Source organism: Lipotes vexillifer, unplaced genomic scaffold, assembly GCF_000442215.2.
Source record: "Lipotes vexillifer unplaced genomic scaffold, Lipotes_vexillifer_v1.1 scaffold175, whole genome shotgun sequence".
Classification (NCBI taxonomy): Eukaryota; Metazoa; Chordata; class Mammalia; order Artiodactyla; family Lipotidae; genus Lipotes; species Lipotes vexillifer.
In genome coordinates, this window is record NW_006771329.1 from 758,782 (window position 1) to 774,047 (window position 15,266).

The window sequence follows — 15,266 nt, forward strand, 5'->3', positions numbered from 1 at the left end:
CATTTAACATTCAAAAACCCATAATTTTCAATACCAAAACCAATTTATGTCGAAAATGAGTTTAAGGATGAATTTTATTTTAATAGAGGTAATGATATAAAGTGCCAAATAATAATATCCAGCAAAGCACTGAAAACATATTCATCTTCCTCACAGTTCTAAATAAAAACTCCTGTCCAGTCTAACTACCCTGTTTATGATCCCTGGAATATATGTTGTATTTTCCAAACTTTATTTCTATGTTCTTATAATTCATTTACTTATGGCTACCTTTACCCTCTCTGCCACATACTTATGATCTTTATCAACCCAAATTTTTTCATTCTTCAAAACCCTGTTCTGATTCCTCTTGCTGTCTGGAATCTTCTCTTGCAATCATCATTCTGATGGATGAGGTCCTCCTCTTTTCATGTCTGATATAAAACTGTAGCTAGACAGACTCTGGAGCTACACTGCTTGGCTTTGTATCCCAGATCAATCACTTATTATCAAGTGATCTTGGGCAAATCAACTCTTATCTCTGTATCTCATTTTTCTCATCTGTAAAACGGAGATATTAATGGCACCTGCCTCATAGAGTTACTGTGAGTATCCACCAAGTCATATTGTTACCCAGGTCACTTAAAATAGTGCCTGTCACTTAGAATTTGCTATGTATTATTATTTTATAAACTTTATCAACTTTGTATCTGTGGGATTTCATTGCTAGATATGTCGACTAAGAGAATAGATCATATTTTATCCCTCATAAAATTATGGCAGTTAGTGTGTAATATGTCTGTGATACAAGATGAAAAATATAAGATCAAAAATCTTTGCTATAGGGCTTCCCTGGTGGCGCAGTGGTTGAGAGTACACCTGCCAATGCAGGGGACACGAGTTCGTGCCCCCGTCCGGGAAGATCCCACATGCCGCAGAGCGGCTGGGCTCGTGAGCCATGGCCACTGAGCCTGCACGTCCGGAGCCTGTGCTCCGCAATAGGAGAGGCCACAACAGTGAGAGGCCCGCGTACCGCAAAACAAAACAAAACAAAACAAACTTTGCTATATGAAAAAAATATCTAAAACATGGTTGTTAGTTTTATCACTCCATGCTAACCTCACTATTTTAAAACATGCCCCTTTACTCTTTGATAAAAGTATACTACATACAATTTTAGTGTTAATTTAAACTATTTTTAGGTAAGTAAAAAAAGACCTTATGATAGTAAAATTCTATCTTGTATATCTATTAATTAACTTTTTATATTATAAAGGGAAACAGGGCCTATTCAATTATGAAATGCACTGTAATTAACTTAATGGCATTCTCCAGAAGGGTATCTGTATTTTACTTGAGAAGTGATTCATTCAGGTCATAGAGTTAGAACTTTTATATTTATTCATACAACATTAGTCTGAAATGTAAACAGAGATATAGAAAGTTAGACAATTGCATGAAAAAGAAATAACTAGAAAGAAAAAGGAGTTTTCATTCCAAAATCACTTAAAACTCACTATTTAGTATAATAAGGTAGGTCAGTCTAATTTCTCACTCAGACAATTATCTTCTTTTAAAATACTTTAGAAGCATTATTCTTTGAATGAAATGTGACAAGTAATGCTAAAAAGGCAGATGCATTTCTCCTCCTCTTTAAAGTTTGTAAAAGTTATTTAAAAAGTTTGTCTAAAAAATTCATTTGTCATATATTTGTACTATGCCTCCGTTAGGTAAAACATGCCATGTGTAGAGAATATACATTGGAGATGTCATTTGATTTGAATTTGGAATATTGAAAGCGTCCCTGGTGTAATAAAAGGTGACAGATATTCCAGGAAGAAGAGGCAGCATGGGCCAAGGTATCTTGCCATGAAAGAGTTCATCAAGTTCAAACATGGCTAGAGGGCTGAATTTTGCTTTGTAATTCAGGAAGTGACAGGAGATGAGTTGGGGAATGTTGATTTTTAAAACTGACTGGAAATACAATACCTTAGTTAGAAAAAAAAGAATGACTCATTGTATTTGTAAATGGCCAAGACAACATAACAGAAAAAAGGATTATAACTGCTTTTTCTCCTTACTATGGCTGTAATCTAAGTTCATGAATTGAGATATGCTTCCAATTTAACCTCATTTTAATGATGCCACACCCATTTTAATGGTCCTCAGACAAACTCTAAATAGACAAAATTCTGCTTTAGGCCCTTTTGGTCCCATTCTTACATCCTAGAGCCTATTTCTGGCTTTTATTAATGTTGAAGCCCCTTTTCCTTCAAAAGTCCAGAATTAATATGCTTCCCCAAGGGCGACAGCCAAAATATTTGATAACTGCCTTGGCACAGGTACCTACATGTCTGAAGTTCAACCAACCATAATGCTGGAATATCAGAACGTCCTGGTGTACCAGACATCACCTCTTCATCTGCCTGATTTCAGGAATTCTGAAGTACCCAGAGATGAAGCTGAGTAGGCATATAAAAGGGTAACCCTGGCTTCAGCTTTTTATCAAATAGCATGGGAGTATTTCAATAAATTTACAGCTAATAGAGCCAAAAAAGTATGTATTTGCTGAACACCAGCCCTGATCAAATTAGGAAAAGAGCTACATTTTCTAGAATCAGCCTGTGTTTCTAGGAATATTGTGACGAAAGAAACGGAAGAACAGCTTCAGGGCTAACAGCACATTTTGGCTTCTGTAAGAAACTTGCTTGCTTGCTTGGGGCGGGAAGAACCGGGCTCCTGATTGGCTGATTCAAAATTAAACAGCTCCCTCCCGCCTTGGGGACTTCCCGCCCCGTGAAGGGTATAAAAGCCTCGCCCGGCTGTTAGTTGGGGTCTCACTCACTTCTCTCCAAGTGGGACCCTGTCCGGACAGTTTGTGTAAGCTTCTATACTTGTACTTGTATAAATCCTTTGCTAATCTTTCTGCTTGGTGTTGGTGATTCTCGGGTGTCCTTGGTTGGGACACGGGTCGAATTTACCGGGGAACTTGACTCCAGGTGTGTGGCTCCCGGACCGCAACATTATGTCCTGTGTAGTTCTGACTCTCACTTACAGAAATCCGTTGAGGGAGTTGTCATAGTTTAATTGGAATTGGAAGAACTGAATTCCAGCAGATATCCAGAGAATATAGTTTTAGCTTTCCCTCATTGTTTCCTCTCAGCTCTTACCACATGAGCAGATGCCTTGTCCATCAAAGTGAAGGCCTAATCAATGTCTACAATTATCTACTCTACCCCAGTACTTTTATGATTACAGCACTTCTCCTATATTACTACTTCAAAACCTTCAGTTTCCTTCTATTCTCTTTTTCAAGAGAATAGAAAACATTTTCTCAGTTTCTTTCTCTTCTCTCTGTCTATCCTCTAATTTTTTAGACCCTCTTCTTAACAGCTATGGGTTAGTGGTAAATATATACTACTGCTCACCCAAGGTCTCCTGAGCAGGAGTTGGATAAAATCCCTATGTAAAAATACCTCTTTCCTGGGTAAATTTTTTCCTTAAATTCAACCCAGATTCACTGAGCTTAGACAAAAGAATTCATACTCTAAAGAGAATGACTGATCAGAAACTTTATTGATATTGAATAATATATATTTGGAAAGAAAGAGTAATTGCTTTTTAGGGAGATGGGCACCTGGTATTCCTCCTATAAGATTTTTTTTTAGTATTCATCACTTAGCTTTAAAAGTCAGATTCATTATTTATGACAGTGTAGGTTTCGAAAAATATGATAGGGACCTAAAACACCTCTTATATTTCAGAAAATGGGGCAAATGCAATTAAAATGCATGTTTGCAAACAAGCATGATCTTCTTTTGTTGACAAGACAATTCAGGACTCATTTGATTATTTCTCATGCTTGAGCCATTTTAATGATAATTATATTTAGTTTGGCATATGTTTTGTCTCAGTTCCTGCTAGCCTGCAAAAATGACATAGCATTAATTAATGTGGCTTTACTCTAACCATTGTAAATTCAATAAAATGGTATAAATCATTATCCAGCTTGAAGTACAGACAAAGAGTAAATCTGCCAATAATTTTGAAAGAATATTATCAAAAATCAATATAAAAAGAGCTCATAAAGCATGTCAAAACATGATTTTAATCACAAAGTAGAGTTTTTACATTACTTCATAATATTTACTGAGGACCCAGTTCAGGCAGAGTCTAAATAGTAATAGAAACACATTATTTGTGGAATTCACTAACCTCATATTTCATCATTTGGTATTGATAATCATAAAAGAACTACAGTTTATTGATATACTGAGTGCCCACTTACAAGGCATGATGTTATTTTTAATTGTTATCAAAATTCTATAACAGTGATATTACAAAAGCCTCTTTTCAGAGAAAGAAAAGTGAGGCTTGAAATGATTCAATATATTACCTGAGTTGATTAGTGCAAGTCATATAAGAAACAAAGTGGGGAATCAAATTCATGTCCACCTGACTATAAAAGTTGTTTTCCTTCCCTCCATACTATGATGCCTATAATTTCCAAATATTATTTTAAATTTAACTTTAAAATCTCACAAATATTTAGTCTTTTGTGATAATATAAGTTTGATAATCATAACTATGCCATACCAAACTATTCATGCATTAATGGCAGATCTGGTAGGGATTCAGTTGCTTTCAATAAATAATATATTCTTATGTATGATCATTACTTATATGTGCTCCAAGCGTTCTGAAGTGTTCGATAGTGAAGTGGATAGGTCTTGGATTCCACTTATATGAAGTATCTAAAGTAGTCAAACCCATAGAAACAGAAAGTAGAATGGTGGCTGCCAGTGGCTGGGGGAGGGGGAAAGAAGGAATTACTGTTCAATAGGTATAAAGTTTTAGTTATGCAAGACAAAAAGTTTCTAGAGATCAGCCGTACAACATTGTGCTTACAATTAAAAAAAACTGTATCTACACCTAAAAATTTAATAGGGTAGATATCATGATATGTGGATTTTTCTTACCACAGTAAAACAAAACTGCATTTGCTTCCTTAGTAAGTGATTTTTTTGGTGCTAATGTCCAACAAAATCCAAGAGAGAAGAGAACATGCCACTTCTGGTAAAGCAGTCTTTTTTCACAAGCTATCTCAAAGTTAGGTGAGACAAACTTTGGGGAGTGTTGATTTAGTCCTTGCTTTTCAGAGCATGGCCCTTGACAAGTGGCATAGCTATCACCTGAGAGCTTGCTAGAAATGCAAAATCTCAGTGCCCAATCCAATCTATTAAAACAGATTCTGCATTTTAGCAATATCCTCAGAGGCACGTTGTATTTTGAGAAACACTGAACTAGGCCACATCACAAGAGTTGCAACTAAATCTGGGCTTATTATTTTATTTGCATTGGTACTACCTGCTTTTCTGAAACCACGAGTGCATCAAAAAACACGTGGTACCACTTAAGGGTATAAGGGAGTGTTTGATTTAGAAACATCACAATTCACTGGAAAACAACTGTCACTGGTTTCTTTTACAAACATTTTACAAGATTTGTAAATAATTAAAAGTAAGCCTGTGCTTATACTTATATATCTATAGTTTTATTTCACTACGCCATTCTATTTGGGTTGTATTCCATTTAGTACATTAACACTTGTATCTGTTTGAAATTACTTTTATTTTTACTCCAAGGGAAGCTTGGGATAAGAAATATCATGATTCAATTATTAATGGTTAATGGTCACCCAGAAAATGGGACCCTGTGCTTGTAGTAGGAATAGATAATGCTTATAAAGTGGGGGAATGTGAAGGGAGGATGAAGTATGGGGCAATCAGAACTTAGAAAGGTACTCAGATATTTTAATTCCATTATGACCCTTATTTATTGGTTAACACTTTAGGGAAAACTACTTTTGAAATTATGTAATTTTAATTTTCGGAAAGACTATAAAATCAAAAGCCTCTATACCTTAACTGAAATGGAAACACCAAATGTTTCTATTAAATAGAAATTCCAAATTTTCCATAATATCCTCTTTTATTTCAGGTTGTTTATATTGATATAAACTTTCTCATTAGCTGCTCATTTCTCAAATTAAAAATAAATTAGAATTGCTCTGACATTAGCAAAGGTGGATAATTACTTGTGGAATCAGCAATGATCTACTTTGCAGAGGAGGTAAGGAATCTAAGAATTAACAATGTGACAGCTTTGTTTTATTAGTAATGAAAATGACTTTAAAAACACAAGGTTTAATTTACTAATAATCAATCTTCAAGCCAGTAAATCTGTGTTTCTATAGATATATATCTTTCAGGTGAGTAGAATTTAGACTTTATCAGAAAAAGCCGTTGTAAATATCTAATAAATATCTTATGTTTATTTATTATACCTTTCTCTATGCCCTAATAATGAAAAACTAGTATCAAATTAATGAGCTGGCTTCCATTTCTACTGCAGTGTTAAATTTGTTTATTTCCATCATGGTTTAATACTGATAATGGCTCATAGAATTGTTTCCTTTTGTGAAAGGGAAGATATAAAATTCAAGCATATTCATAATGCAAACATTTTCATTTATACTTCTCAGAATCCAATCTTATACACAACATCTGCAATTGGGTGCTTATAAGCCTCTCAAAAGTAATGTGTCCAAAACGGAACTACTGATTACCAACCACAATCTTGCTCCTCCTGGAATTTTCCCCATAACTGACAATTCCTTTCTTCAAGGTACTCAGGACAAATAATTTATAATTATCATTGACTCTTCTCTTTTTCTCATATTCCACATCTAATCCACAAGAAGACTTACTGTGACTGCCTTCAAAATATCTATAGAATTCAACTACTACTCGCCATCTTGTTAGATTACTACCCTGATCTAACCCATAATGAGGTGTGAATAATGACAGTAGTCTCCTCCCTGTCTCCCCATTTCAACACTGGCTTCTACCGTCTTTATTCAACACAGCATCCTGACTGATCTTGTTAATGTAGAAATAAGATTCTATCACATCTTGGCTCCAAGGATCAGATTAAGAGGCAGTCTTTGCAGGGACCCAAGTGTTCACATACTGTCTATTCTTCTATTAAATCTTCAAGTTAAACTCTTACCAGACTCCTCTCATTCATTCCATTGAAGCAACACTGGCCTTGTTTTTTCTTGAACGTTCTATGCAAGTTCCATTTGAGTCTTGCAGTTTCTTCTTTCTACAACACACTGCCTGCCCCCAGATATCTGTAAGGCTCACACCTTCACTTATTCAAGCCTTATCGGAGAGGCTTTTCTCTAAATAAAATAGAAACCACCAACCCTCAATATGAACAATCCATAATCTCCTAACTTAGCTTTACTCTTTTCATTTAATATATTATAAATGTATTTGTTCAATTAGTTTGTCTCCCCTACCCAAAGGTAAGCTCCATAAAGGCAGGAAATCAGTCTGTTTAATCTCTGCTGTATCCCACTGATTAATAGGAACAGACATGTATTAGGTGATCAATTAATACCTTTTGAATAAATAAATGTTTCTTGTCAAGTGTATACCAAATAATAAAAATGAGGTTAGTAATGTACGCTGTAAGAGCTTGGGTTCTGGAGTCATGCAGAACTGCTTTTAAATCTGGTATTATCCTATGCTAGTTTTATGATATTGGATAAGGTATTTAACCTCCTTAAGGTTAATTTTTCCCATCTGTAAAATGAGAACAAATACTAGTGTCTACAGGATAGCATTATTGTGCAGATTAAAGGAGATAATATATAAAGAACATTAACTTAGCACATACTTAAAGTAACGTTATTATTAGTAGTTATAACTTATATCTATATGCAAGATCCTGTGAAAAGATCCTCTTGCAATTTTCTTCATATGTATTTTAATTATTTTTCCTAAAACACCCATAGTTTTATAGAACAAAGTTGTTTAAATTAAAATATAAATTGTATATCACTTTAACTCATTTTAACTGTTTAGATAACTGTAATTTAGTCATTGATTCATTTACTATCATTCATGTCTTTTAAAAAAGTTTTGAAATTCCCTAATGTGTCTGGCCCTGTGTCAGATACTAGGGGTGTTGTAAACATATATCAATTTCAAGAAGTTCATCATGTAGTAAGGACAGAACATGTAGAGAGATAACTATGATACAATGGACAATGTGACAAAGTGCAGAGAAATGCAGCTAGAATTTGTAAGATTGTCTCTGGCTGAGAATTCATTCATTCAACAAATACATGAAATGCTACACATGCTGAGCACAGATCTAGGAACACACAGGTGAGCAAAATAAAACAAATGTAGAACTGGGATGCTTTCCTTTACTCAGCTATTCAACATTATTGAGTGGCCTACTCTATGCCAGGCAGACACTGAGGATGGAAGGAAAAATGAAGAGAAATGACACTGATCTCATGGAGAAGGTCACATTTGAATTAAACTTGAAGGTCAAATAGAACTGAGGAAAGTGGAGAGGACATGCTAGGGTGGAATGAAGTATCTCCAAGGGCAGAACAAGAACTAGGTAGAGTTTTCTGGAAAGGAAATAGTGTAATATGGAGATACGGCCAAATTATATCAAGTTCAATATCAAAGTATATGTATTTTGCTTGATTTGTTTGCTCCTGGTGATGAAGCAAGAGAGGAAATTGATTTAGTAAAATGTATGGAATGGACTAATGTCCATTGGAAAATACCAAAGTGGAAGGACTAGTCTGAAGATTGTTGGAATAGCCCTGGGTAATATATAATAAAGGCCTGTAAAATAAAATGGACTTTTACAGGATAGAATGAAATAGTATATTTGAAAGATAATTACAAATTTATATAAGTCAGAATTATCTGACAATTTAAATAATCAATTGCCATTGAATGTGTTATTTCCTCAGACATGGAAAGGAAAACAGGGAGACATTTCTTTAATTTTTCTCTAATATTTTGTTTAAATTTATTAATTTTATAGGAGAACTAAGTTAATTTGTATATTATCCTAGATTAAGAAATATAAGTATGAATATTTAAATAGAAATATACATATTTCAATAGAAATATTATATAACTATAAATATTTCAATAGAAATATTTATATTTATATAACTACATTGTATAAACTATATTATATAATTATATTATATAAATATTTATATAACTATAAATATTTCAATAGAAATATTTATATTTATATAACTACATTGTATAAACTATATTATATAATTATATTATATAAATATTTATATAACTATAAATATTTCAATAGAAATATTTATATTTATATAACTACATTGTATAAACTATATTATATAATTATATTATATAAATATTTATATAACTATAAATATTTCAATAGAAATATTTATATTTATATAACTACATTGTATAAACTATATTATATAATTATATTATATAAATATTTATATAACTATAAATATTTCAATAGAAATATTTATATTTATATAACTACATTGTATAAACTATATTATATAATTATATTATATAAATATTTATATAACTATAAATATTTCAATAGAAATATTTATATTTATATAACTACATTGTATAAACTATATTATATAATTATATTATATAAATATTTATATAACTATAAATATTTCAATAGAAATATTTATATTTATATAACTACATTGTATAAACTATATTATATAATTATATTATATAAATATTTATATAACTATAAATATTTCAATAGAAATATTTATATTTATATAACTACATTGTATAAACTATATTATATAATTATATTATATAAATATTTATATAACTATAAATATTTCAATAGAAATATTTATATTTATATAACTACATTGTATAAACTATATTATATAATTATATTATATAAATATTTATATAACTATAAATATTTCAATAGAAATATTCCTTTGGTCAATTTTGATAATATTTCCATGGGTGGAAAAAATAAATATTAAAGAACTAAGGCTGCTGCAATGGAAAAATTATAATTTTCCACTTCTAAATTTTATTCCTGAATCTATTGGAATAGTAAAAGCTGGCTCTATGTATGTTACATTAAAGCATCATGCGTTGTGAATGAGTCAATTAAGCCAGGACCTGTGGGTTTCTTACGTCATTTGTCATAAGTCTCTCTAGAATATATATTTATTTATGATGTCTCCTGTTTAACAACAAATCACAGAAGGAATTTGAATGAGGCCCCATATTTCTGGCACGTAAGGCAGTGATAGAGGAAAGAGGAAGGTTCATATGGCACCACCCAGAGGAGTGCTACTTCAGACTCCCCACCTCAGCTTCAATCAAAACAATCACAAGATTTAGGTGCACTTATGTCTCATTATCTGTGTGTTGCAGATTGAGAATAACTGCTGAATAAATTAGCATCAGATCAGAGAACATGAAATTAAGGACACAAATAAAGTGAGTTGCAACATGGTAAATTAAAAACAAGTTGAAGACTTCCTAAGTTGAACATCAAGAGCTACATTTATTAAGGGGAAATATAGTTTCAATTCAAACAGAAAAAAAAATAAGACAAATAAGTATTTTAAATATTTACATTTTGCTTTACCTGTATGTGTAACTTCACCACAGCAACATCAAACAGAATATTTGATTAGAAGATTGGAAATTTTAAGTCTGTATTTTCAACCACAGCCCTGAATTTTAGACTAGACTTTACAGAATTTAAATATGATCATTTGCTGATAATGGCATTTGCTTCTTAAAATAAAGGTCTCAAGTGCATATAAAATGGTATATGACAAATTTAGTTGTTTTACTATGAGAAGTTTAGTTGTCTTATATTGCTCAGTCAGGACCCATTCACATAAAACAAATTCTGTAATAAATCAGAGATCTATAAAAGTAGGTGACTACTGGCTCTAATAATTTTGGGATCTTGTCTCCTAATATCTGATGATATTTGATGAATTTGCCTAAACAGATTAAAATAAATACTACTATAACTATCTGAAATTTTGTTCACACACAAATATATTTTAATTTAATCTGCATAAAATTTTTATAAGGTAGGTATGATTTTTTTTCTTTTTCTGTGACATTGAGGCTCAGAGTGCTTAACTAAAGTGACCACAGATTGGTTTTAGGTTTAAGTGTAATGGGTTTACATAAATATTTAGGACATCATCTCTTTCTTCAAGGAGCAGACTTTTTTAGCTAGGGAGCTAAAAATATATGCAGAGGAGACAAAATTAAATGAAAGATTTGAATAATAGTTTTGGACAAAGGAAGGAACATTACTGACAGTTGCAAAAATCCTTATACAGGTAAAGTGTTCAAAAGAAGGAGTGATTATTTCAGGGCTAAGTGATGAGGAATTATTTCATGGAGGTGATAGAATTTGAATAAGATTTTGAAGGAATTGAAAAGGTAGTTAAGTTTCAGAGGAAGAGACAATGTAGGCAGGGCAACATATCAATTAAAATGGATTAGGAATGAAATGGATATAGAGGAGCTCAGAGCACAGGAAGAGAAATAAATGGAAAAGTAATAACCATGTGTTTATTAATTACCTACTCTGTGTCATGCCCATTTAAATTTTACCTGTATTAATTCATGTCACCTTCACAACATCACTGAGGCATTCTTACCCCACGTCATTAGCGAGGAAACTAAGGTTCTGAATGTATAACCAACTTGTGCAAAGTCACATAGTAGTTTATGGCAGAAGCAAAATGAAAATTGGTGGCTAGAGCCATAGCCCATGTTCTTGACCATTATGCAGTACTGTTTTCCATGATCATAATAGTGATCTGGCACTCTTCTACACATTACAGCTTAACTCATTACAGGATGGATTGGCTGTCTACAGATAGGCATTAGTTTTACATATACCCTGGGTAAGAGGAACTCATGGTCCTAGTTTATTTGAGGAAGTGAAACTTAGCAGTCATATTATGGATGAAAAGAAGACATGAAATATATCAAATATTTTGCATCCTATTATTACTATGACTATCATTAAGAAGTATGTTTAATATTAGATAATACCTTTCCGGCATAGGAAATAATTTTACTCAATCACTGTTATAATTCTTGTTCCCATAGTATCTAGCCCAGCACATGCTATCACTAATGTCCTTTCAAAGTCCTTCCCCTCAGATAGAGTATAGTCCCATTCAAATTCTGATTTCATTTTATTGTACATGTGACCATCTCCCTCACATCATATTCTTACTTAAAATATTCCTCCCCATTCATCATAGGACATGATTTTGTAAAATATTTTAATTTATTTTACTCCTTCAAAAAAATATATATTTTCTTTGTCTCTCACCTGCGTCGTGTCCCTGCCTCTTACTTATTTTTAGGCATGTACTCAACTGGGGGAAAGAAACACATCTAAGTTTTTTTTTTGTTTTTTTTTTTTCCTTAATAGATCTTTATTGGAGTATAATTGCTTCACAGTACTGTGTTGGTTTCTGTTGTACAACAAAGTGAATTAGCCATATACATACATATGGGCAGAGGACCTAAATAGACATTTCACCAAAGAAGACATACAGATGGCTAAGAGGTACATGAAAAGTAACACATCCAAGTTTGAAGAAATCCACATGGCTGCAGGTAATTTTATTCCTATGTTACATTCCCCTATGGGCATTCTTCCTGGAGATGTGTATCTCTTTGAGACATGGAGAAAAACAATCTCCCAGCAATACAGGTTGATTCAAAAGTTCTGCCAATCATCAACATAATTTTAGCTAAGGTATTTTTCTTCTGTGTTCTCATCTGTGACCTACTGTGAATGAATCATGATTTGGGAATTAACTGGTTATAAACCAGTAATTTTTTTGGTTTTTGTTTCTTTTGTTCCTCTTTATTGGGAAAAAGTTTTTATGGTTGTTGTTTTTGTTTTGTTTTCCATATTTAAAAGCTAAATGGCATAAATGGATATCCAATCAATTTAAATTACTTCATGGGTTGAGAACATTTATTGAACATACATTGCTGCTATGCATATTTGGCATATATAACTTAAAACTTGGTTAACAGCAAATGGAAGTTGAACCAGTGCTTGAAAAAAGTCTAAAGTGTGTTCCTTGCCAAATGTTTTAGACGATTTTACAAAGTAGTATGAAGTGTATGAGGTACAAAGGAAGGAAAAATATACATAGGAATGGCAAAGAAAAAATGGATTAAAAGAAAATAAAGGCCTCAGTTATGTGTCACATAAATACTTTATTGAGTGACTGAAGAATTATTTGAAATCCTTATATTGGGAAGCTCAACACATAACCACATTTACAAGACACTAACAAGAATCTGAGAGATGTGAAATTCCAGATATATCTGAATAAAAACAGGATTTGCTTTAACAAAATAATTAGTCTCAAGGAACTTTCCCAGTCTTCTGAGGCAATTGCTTTTCTTAGAACTATTAAAATATCTCAATGAAAAAAATCAATAAAAGAAATACATCTGGCTATTAAAAAACCACTTAAAAGGTGGTAGGCATCTATGGTTACAGTAATCCTATTAAATGCTAAACCTCAATGCCTCAATCAAAACTTTGAAGTTAATACTTCATTAGGATAAAAAGTGAAAGAGCCAAGAGGAAAAAAAATTGATACTTTTACTGCTCCTTTTATCTGGATACATTTTCTCTGGTGCTGAATTCATAGTAAGTGAGTTAACACAAATATTTCAAATAATAAATAGAAATTCGGGTTCACTGAAGATCAGCTTTGACAAGAATCTACTAAAATACAGGACAAATACTATTAATATTAGGGAAATTGTTAATCACATTATGGCCAGTTTTCTCTCTAGCCTGAAATTAATAATAATCTAATAGAAGAAATTCAGATATTTATGATCACACACACATGCATAATTTGCCATTGTACTTACTTTTGGTCACAACACCTTCTAAGTGAATGATGTTAGGATGGTCAAACTGCCCCATGATACTTGCTTCACCCAGGAAATCTCTGCGTTGCTTTTCCGTATAGCCTACTTTAAGGGTTTTAATTGCCACAGGTAATTCTCTTTTTCCTGGAAGTTTCAAACGTCCACTACAAACTTCACCAAATTCACCTTGTGATAAAGACGCAGAAAACATAGAAACTCATTACAAATCCCTACTCTAACAGTAGTCTAAAGTTCTCTTAGAATAGTAAGCTTTAGATAAAACAGAGTTGAAGGGGAGTCCAACTTCCTTATCTATGTTAAACTAATGGTGCATTGGGAAAAATCATTTACAGGTGATCGTAAGATACATTGGGGGCTATTAGTTTCATCTCTCTCACCTACAGAAACCTTAATGGAAACATTAGAAAGAAACTAAAAGCAACTGACTGAAAATCACTTCCTTCTTCCTTGCTTTCTACTTTAGCAGTGACACTAATGAGAAAAGAAAAAAGAAGAGGGCCATAGCAGGACAAAAAGGAAACAGTCTTAAGGAAGAGATGATTCATAAGTAGAATAATTGGGTACTTGAATTTTGTAAATACTTTTGGATATTAAAAATTATATATATTATATATGAAATATAATAAACAGTAGATGGTGTAAAATACTATGTTTGAATATACATTTTTGCTGGTTTGTTTTTTTTCATAAACCAAACATTTGTTGGTTTAAGTATGAGCTAGGCAGAAGGTAATATTAAAATATGATCAATTATATACCACCTTGAAAGCAAGTCAATTACAAAAGATTAAAAACATTCTGAGTTAGATCAAGACATTGATATATTACATTTTATAATATAAACACAAGTTAAAAGTCCGAGTTAAACACACCGTCTTACCTGCTCCAATAACTCTTTCAATGGTGATGCATGAAGCTTCTATCTCCTTGGCGAATTCATGGACAGCTTGATTGGGATCCTCATAGGTGTGTGGATCAATATAAGTTCTTACTCCTGGCAGTTTAACTGTAAAAGTAAATGGGCATTACAATCGAAGTGCTTGTGATGGATGAGTGAAATTATAAACGTTATTAATGTACAACTATGGCTTAAATCCCCAATTCCTAGAAGTGACAGAGCTGCAAGGACAGGCCCTCTCCTGAATTATAGGAGTCATTTGTACAGCTCTCATTTTTATAATTTTAGAAATCTGGATTGTTGGCATGCACAAGAAGAAGTGCATATGTGATGACGTATTTGAATAAGGACATCTTTCAACACTAATGTTCAGGAGTCAGTCTCTGAGGCAAACTAAGACACTTTTGTTTACTAAACTGGACAATGAAATACTACTGGTTTAGTTGTTGGTTTGTTTTCTTATGCTTTCCTTAAAATCTCATCACAGATGATTAATTTAGGTTTTACAAAAATAATTTAAAATAACTTTTCTGGTGCTTTGG

The 15,266-nt window shown here is 32.3% G+C and overlaps 1 protein-coding gene across 4 annotated transcripts in view; it reads right to left on the reverse strand.

Annotated features, from left to right (window-relative positions):
* Positions 1-15,266, reverse strand: part of EPHA5 (EPH receptor A5) — a 341,956-nt gene that overhangs the window by 34,718 nt on the left and 291,972 nt on the right. For all 4 annotated transcript variants that reach the window (XM_007446631.1, XM_007446630.1, XM_007446628.1 and 1 more), the window contains 2 exons: positions 14,707-14,832; positions 13,806-13,991 (listed from right to left, as the gene is read on the reverse strand). In XM_007446631.1, the coding sequence (XP_007446693.1) occupies positions 13,806-13,991; positions 14,707-14,832 (312 nt within the window). The remainder of the gene's footprint in view (positions 1-13,805; positions 13,992-14,706; positions 14,833-15,266) is intronic.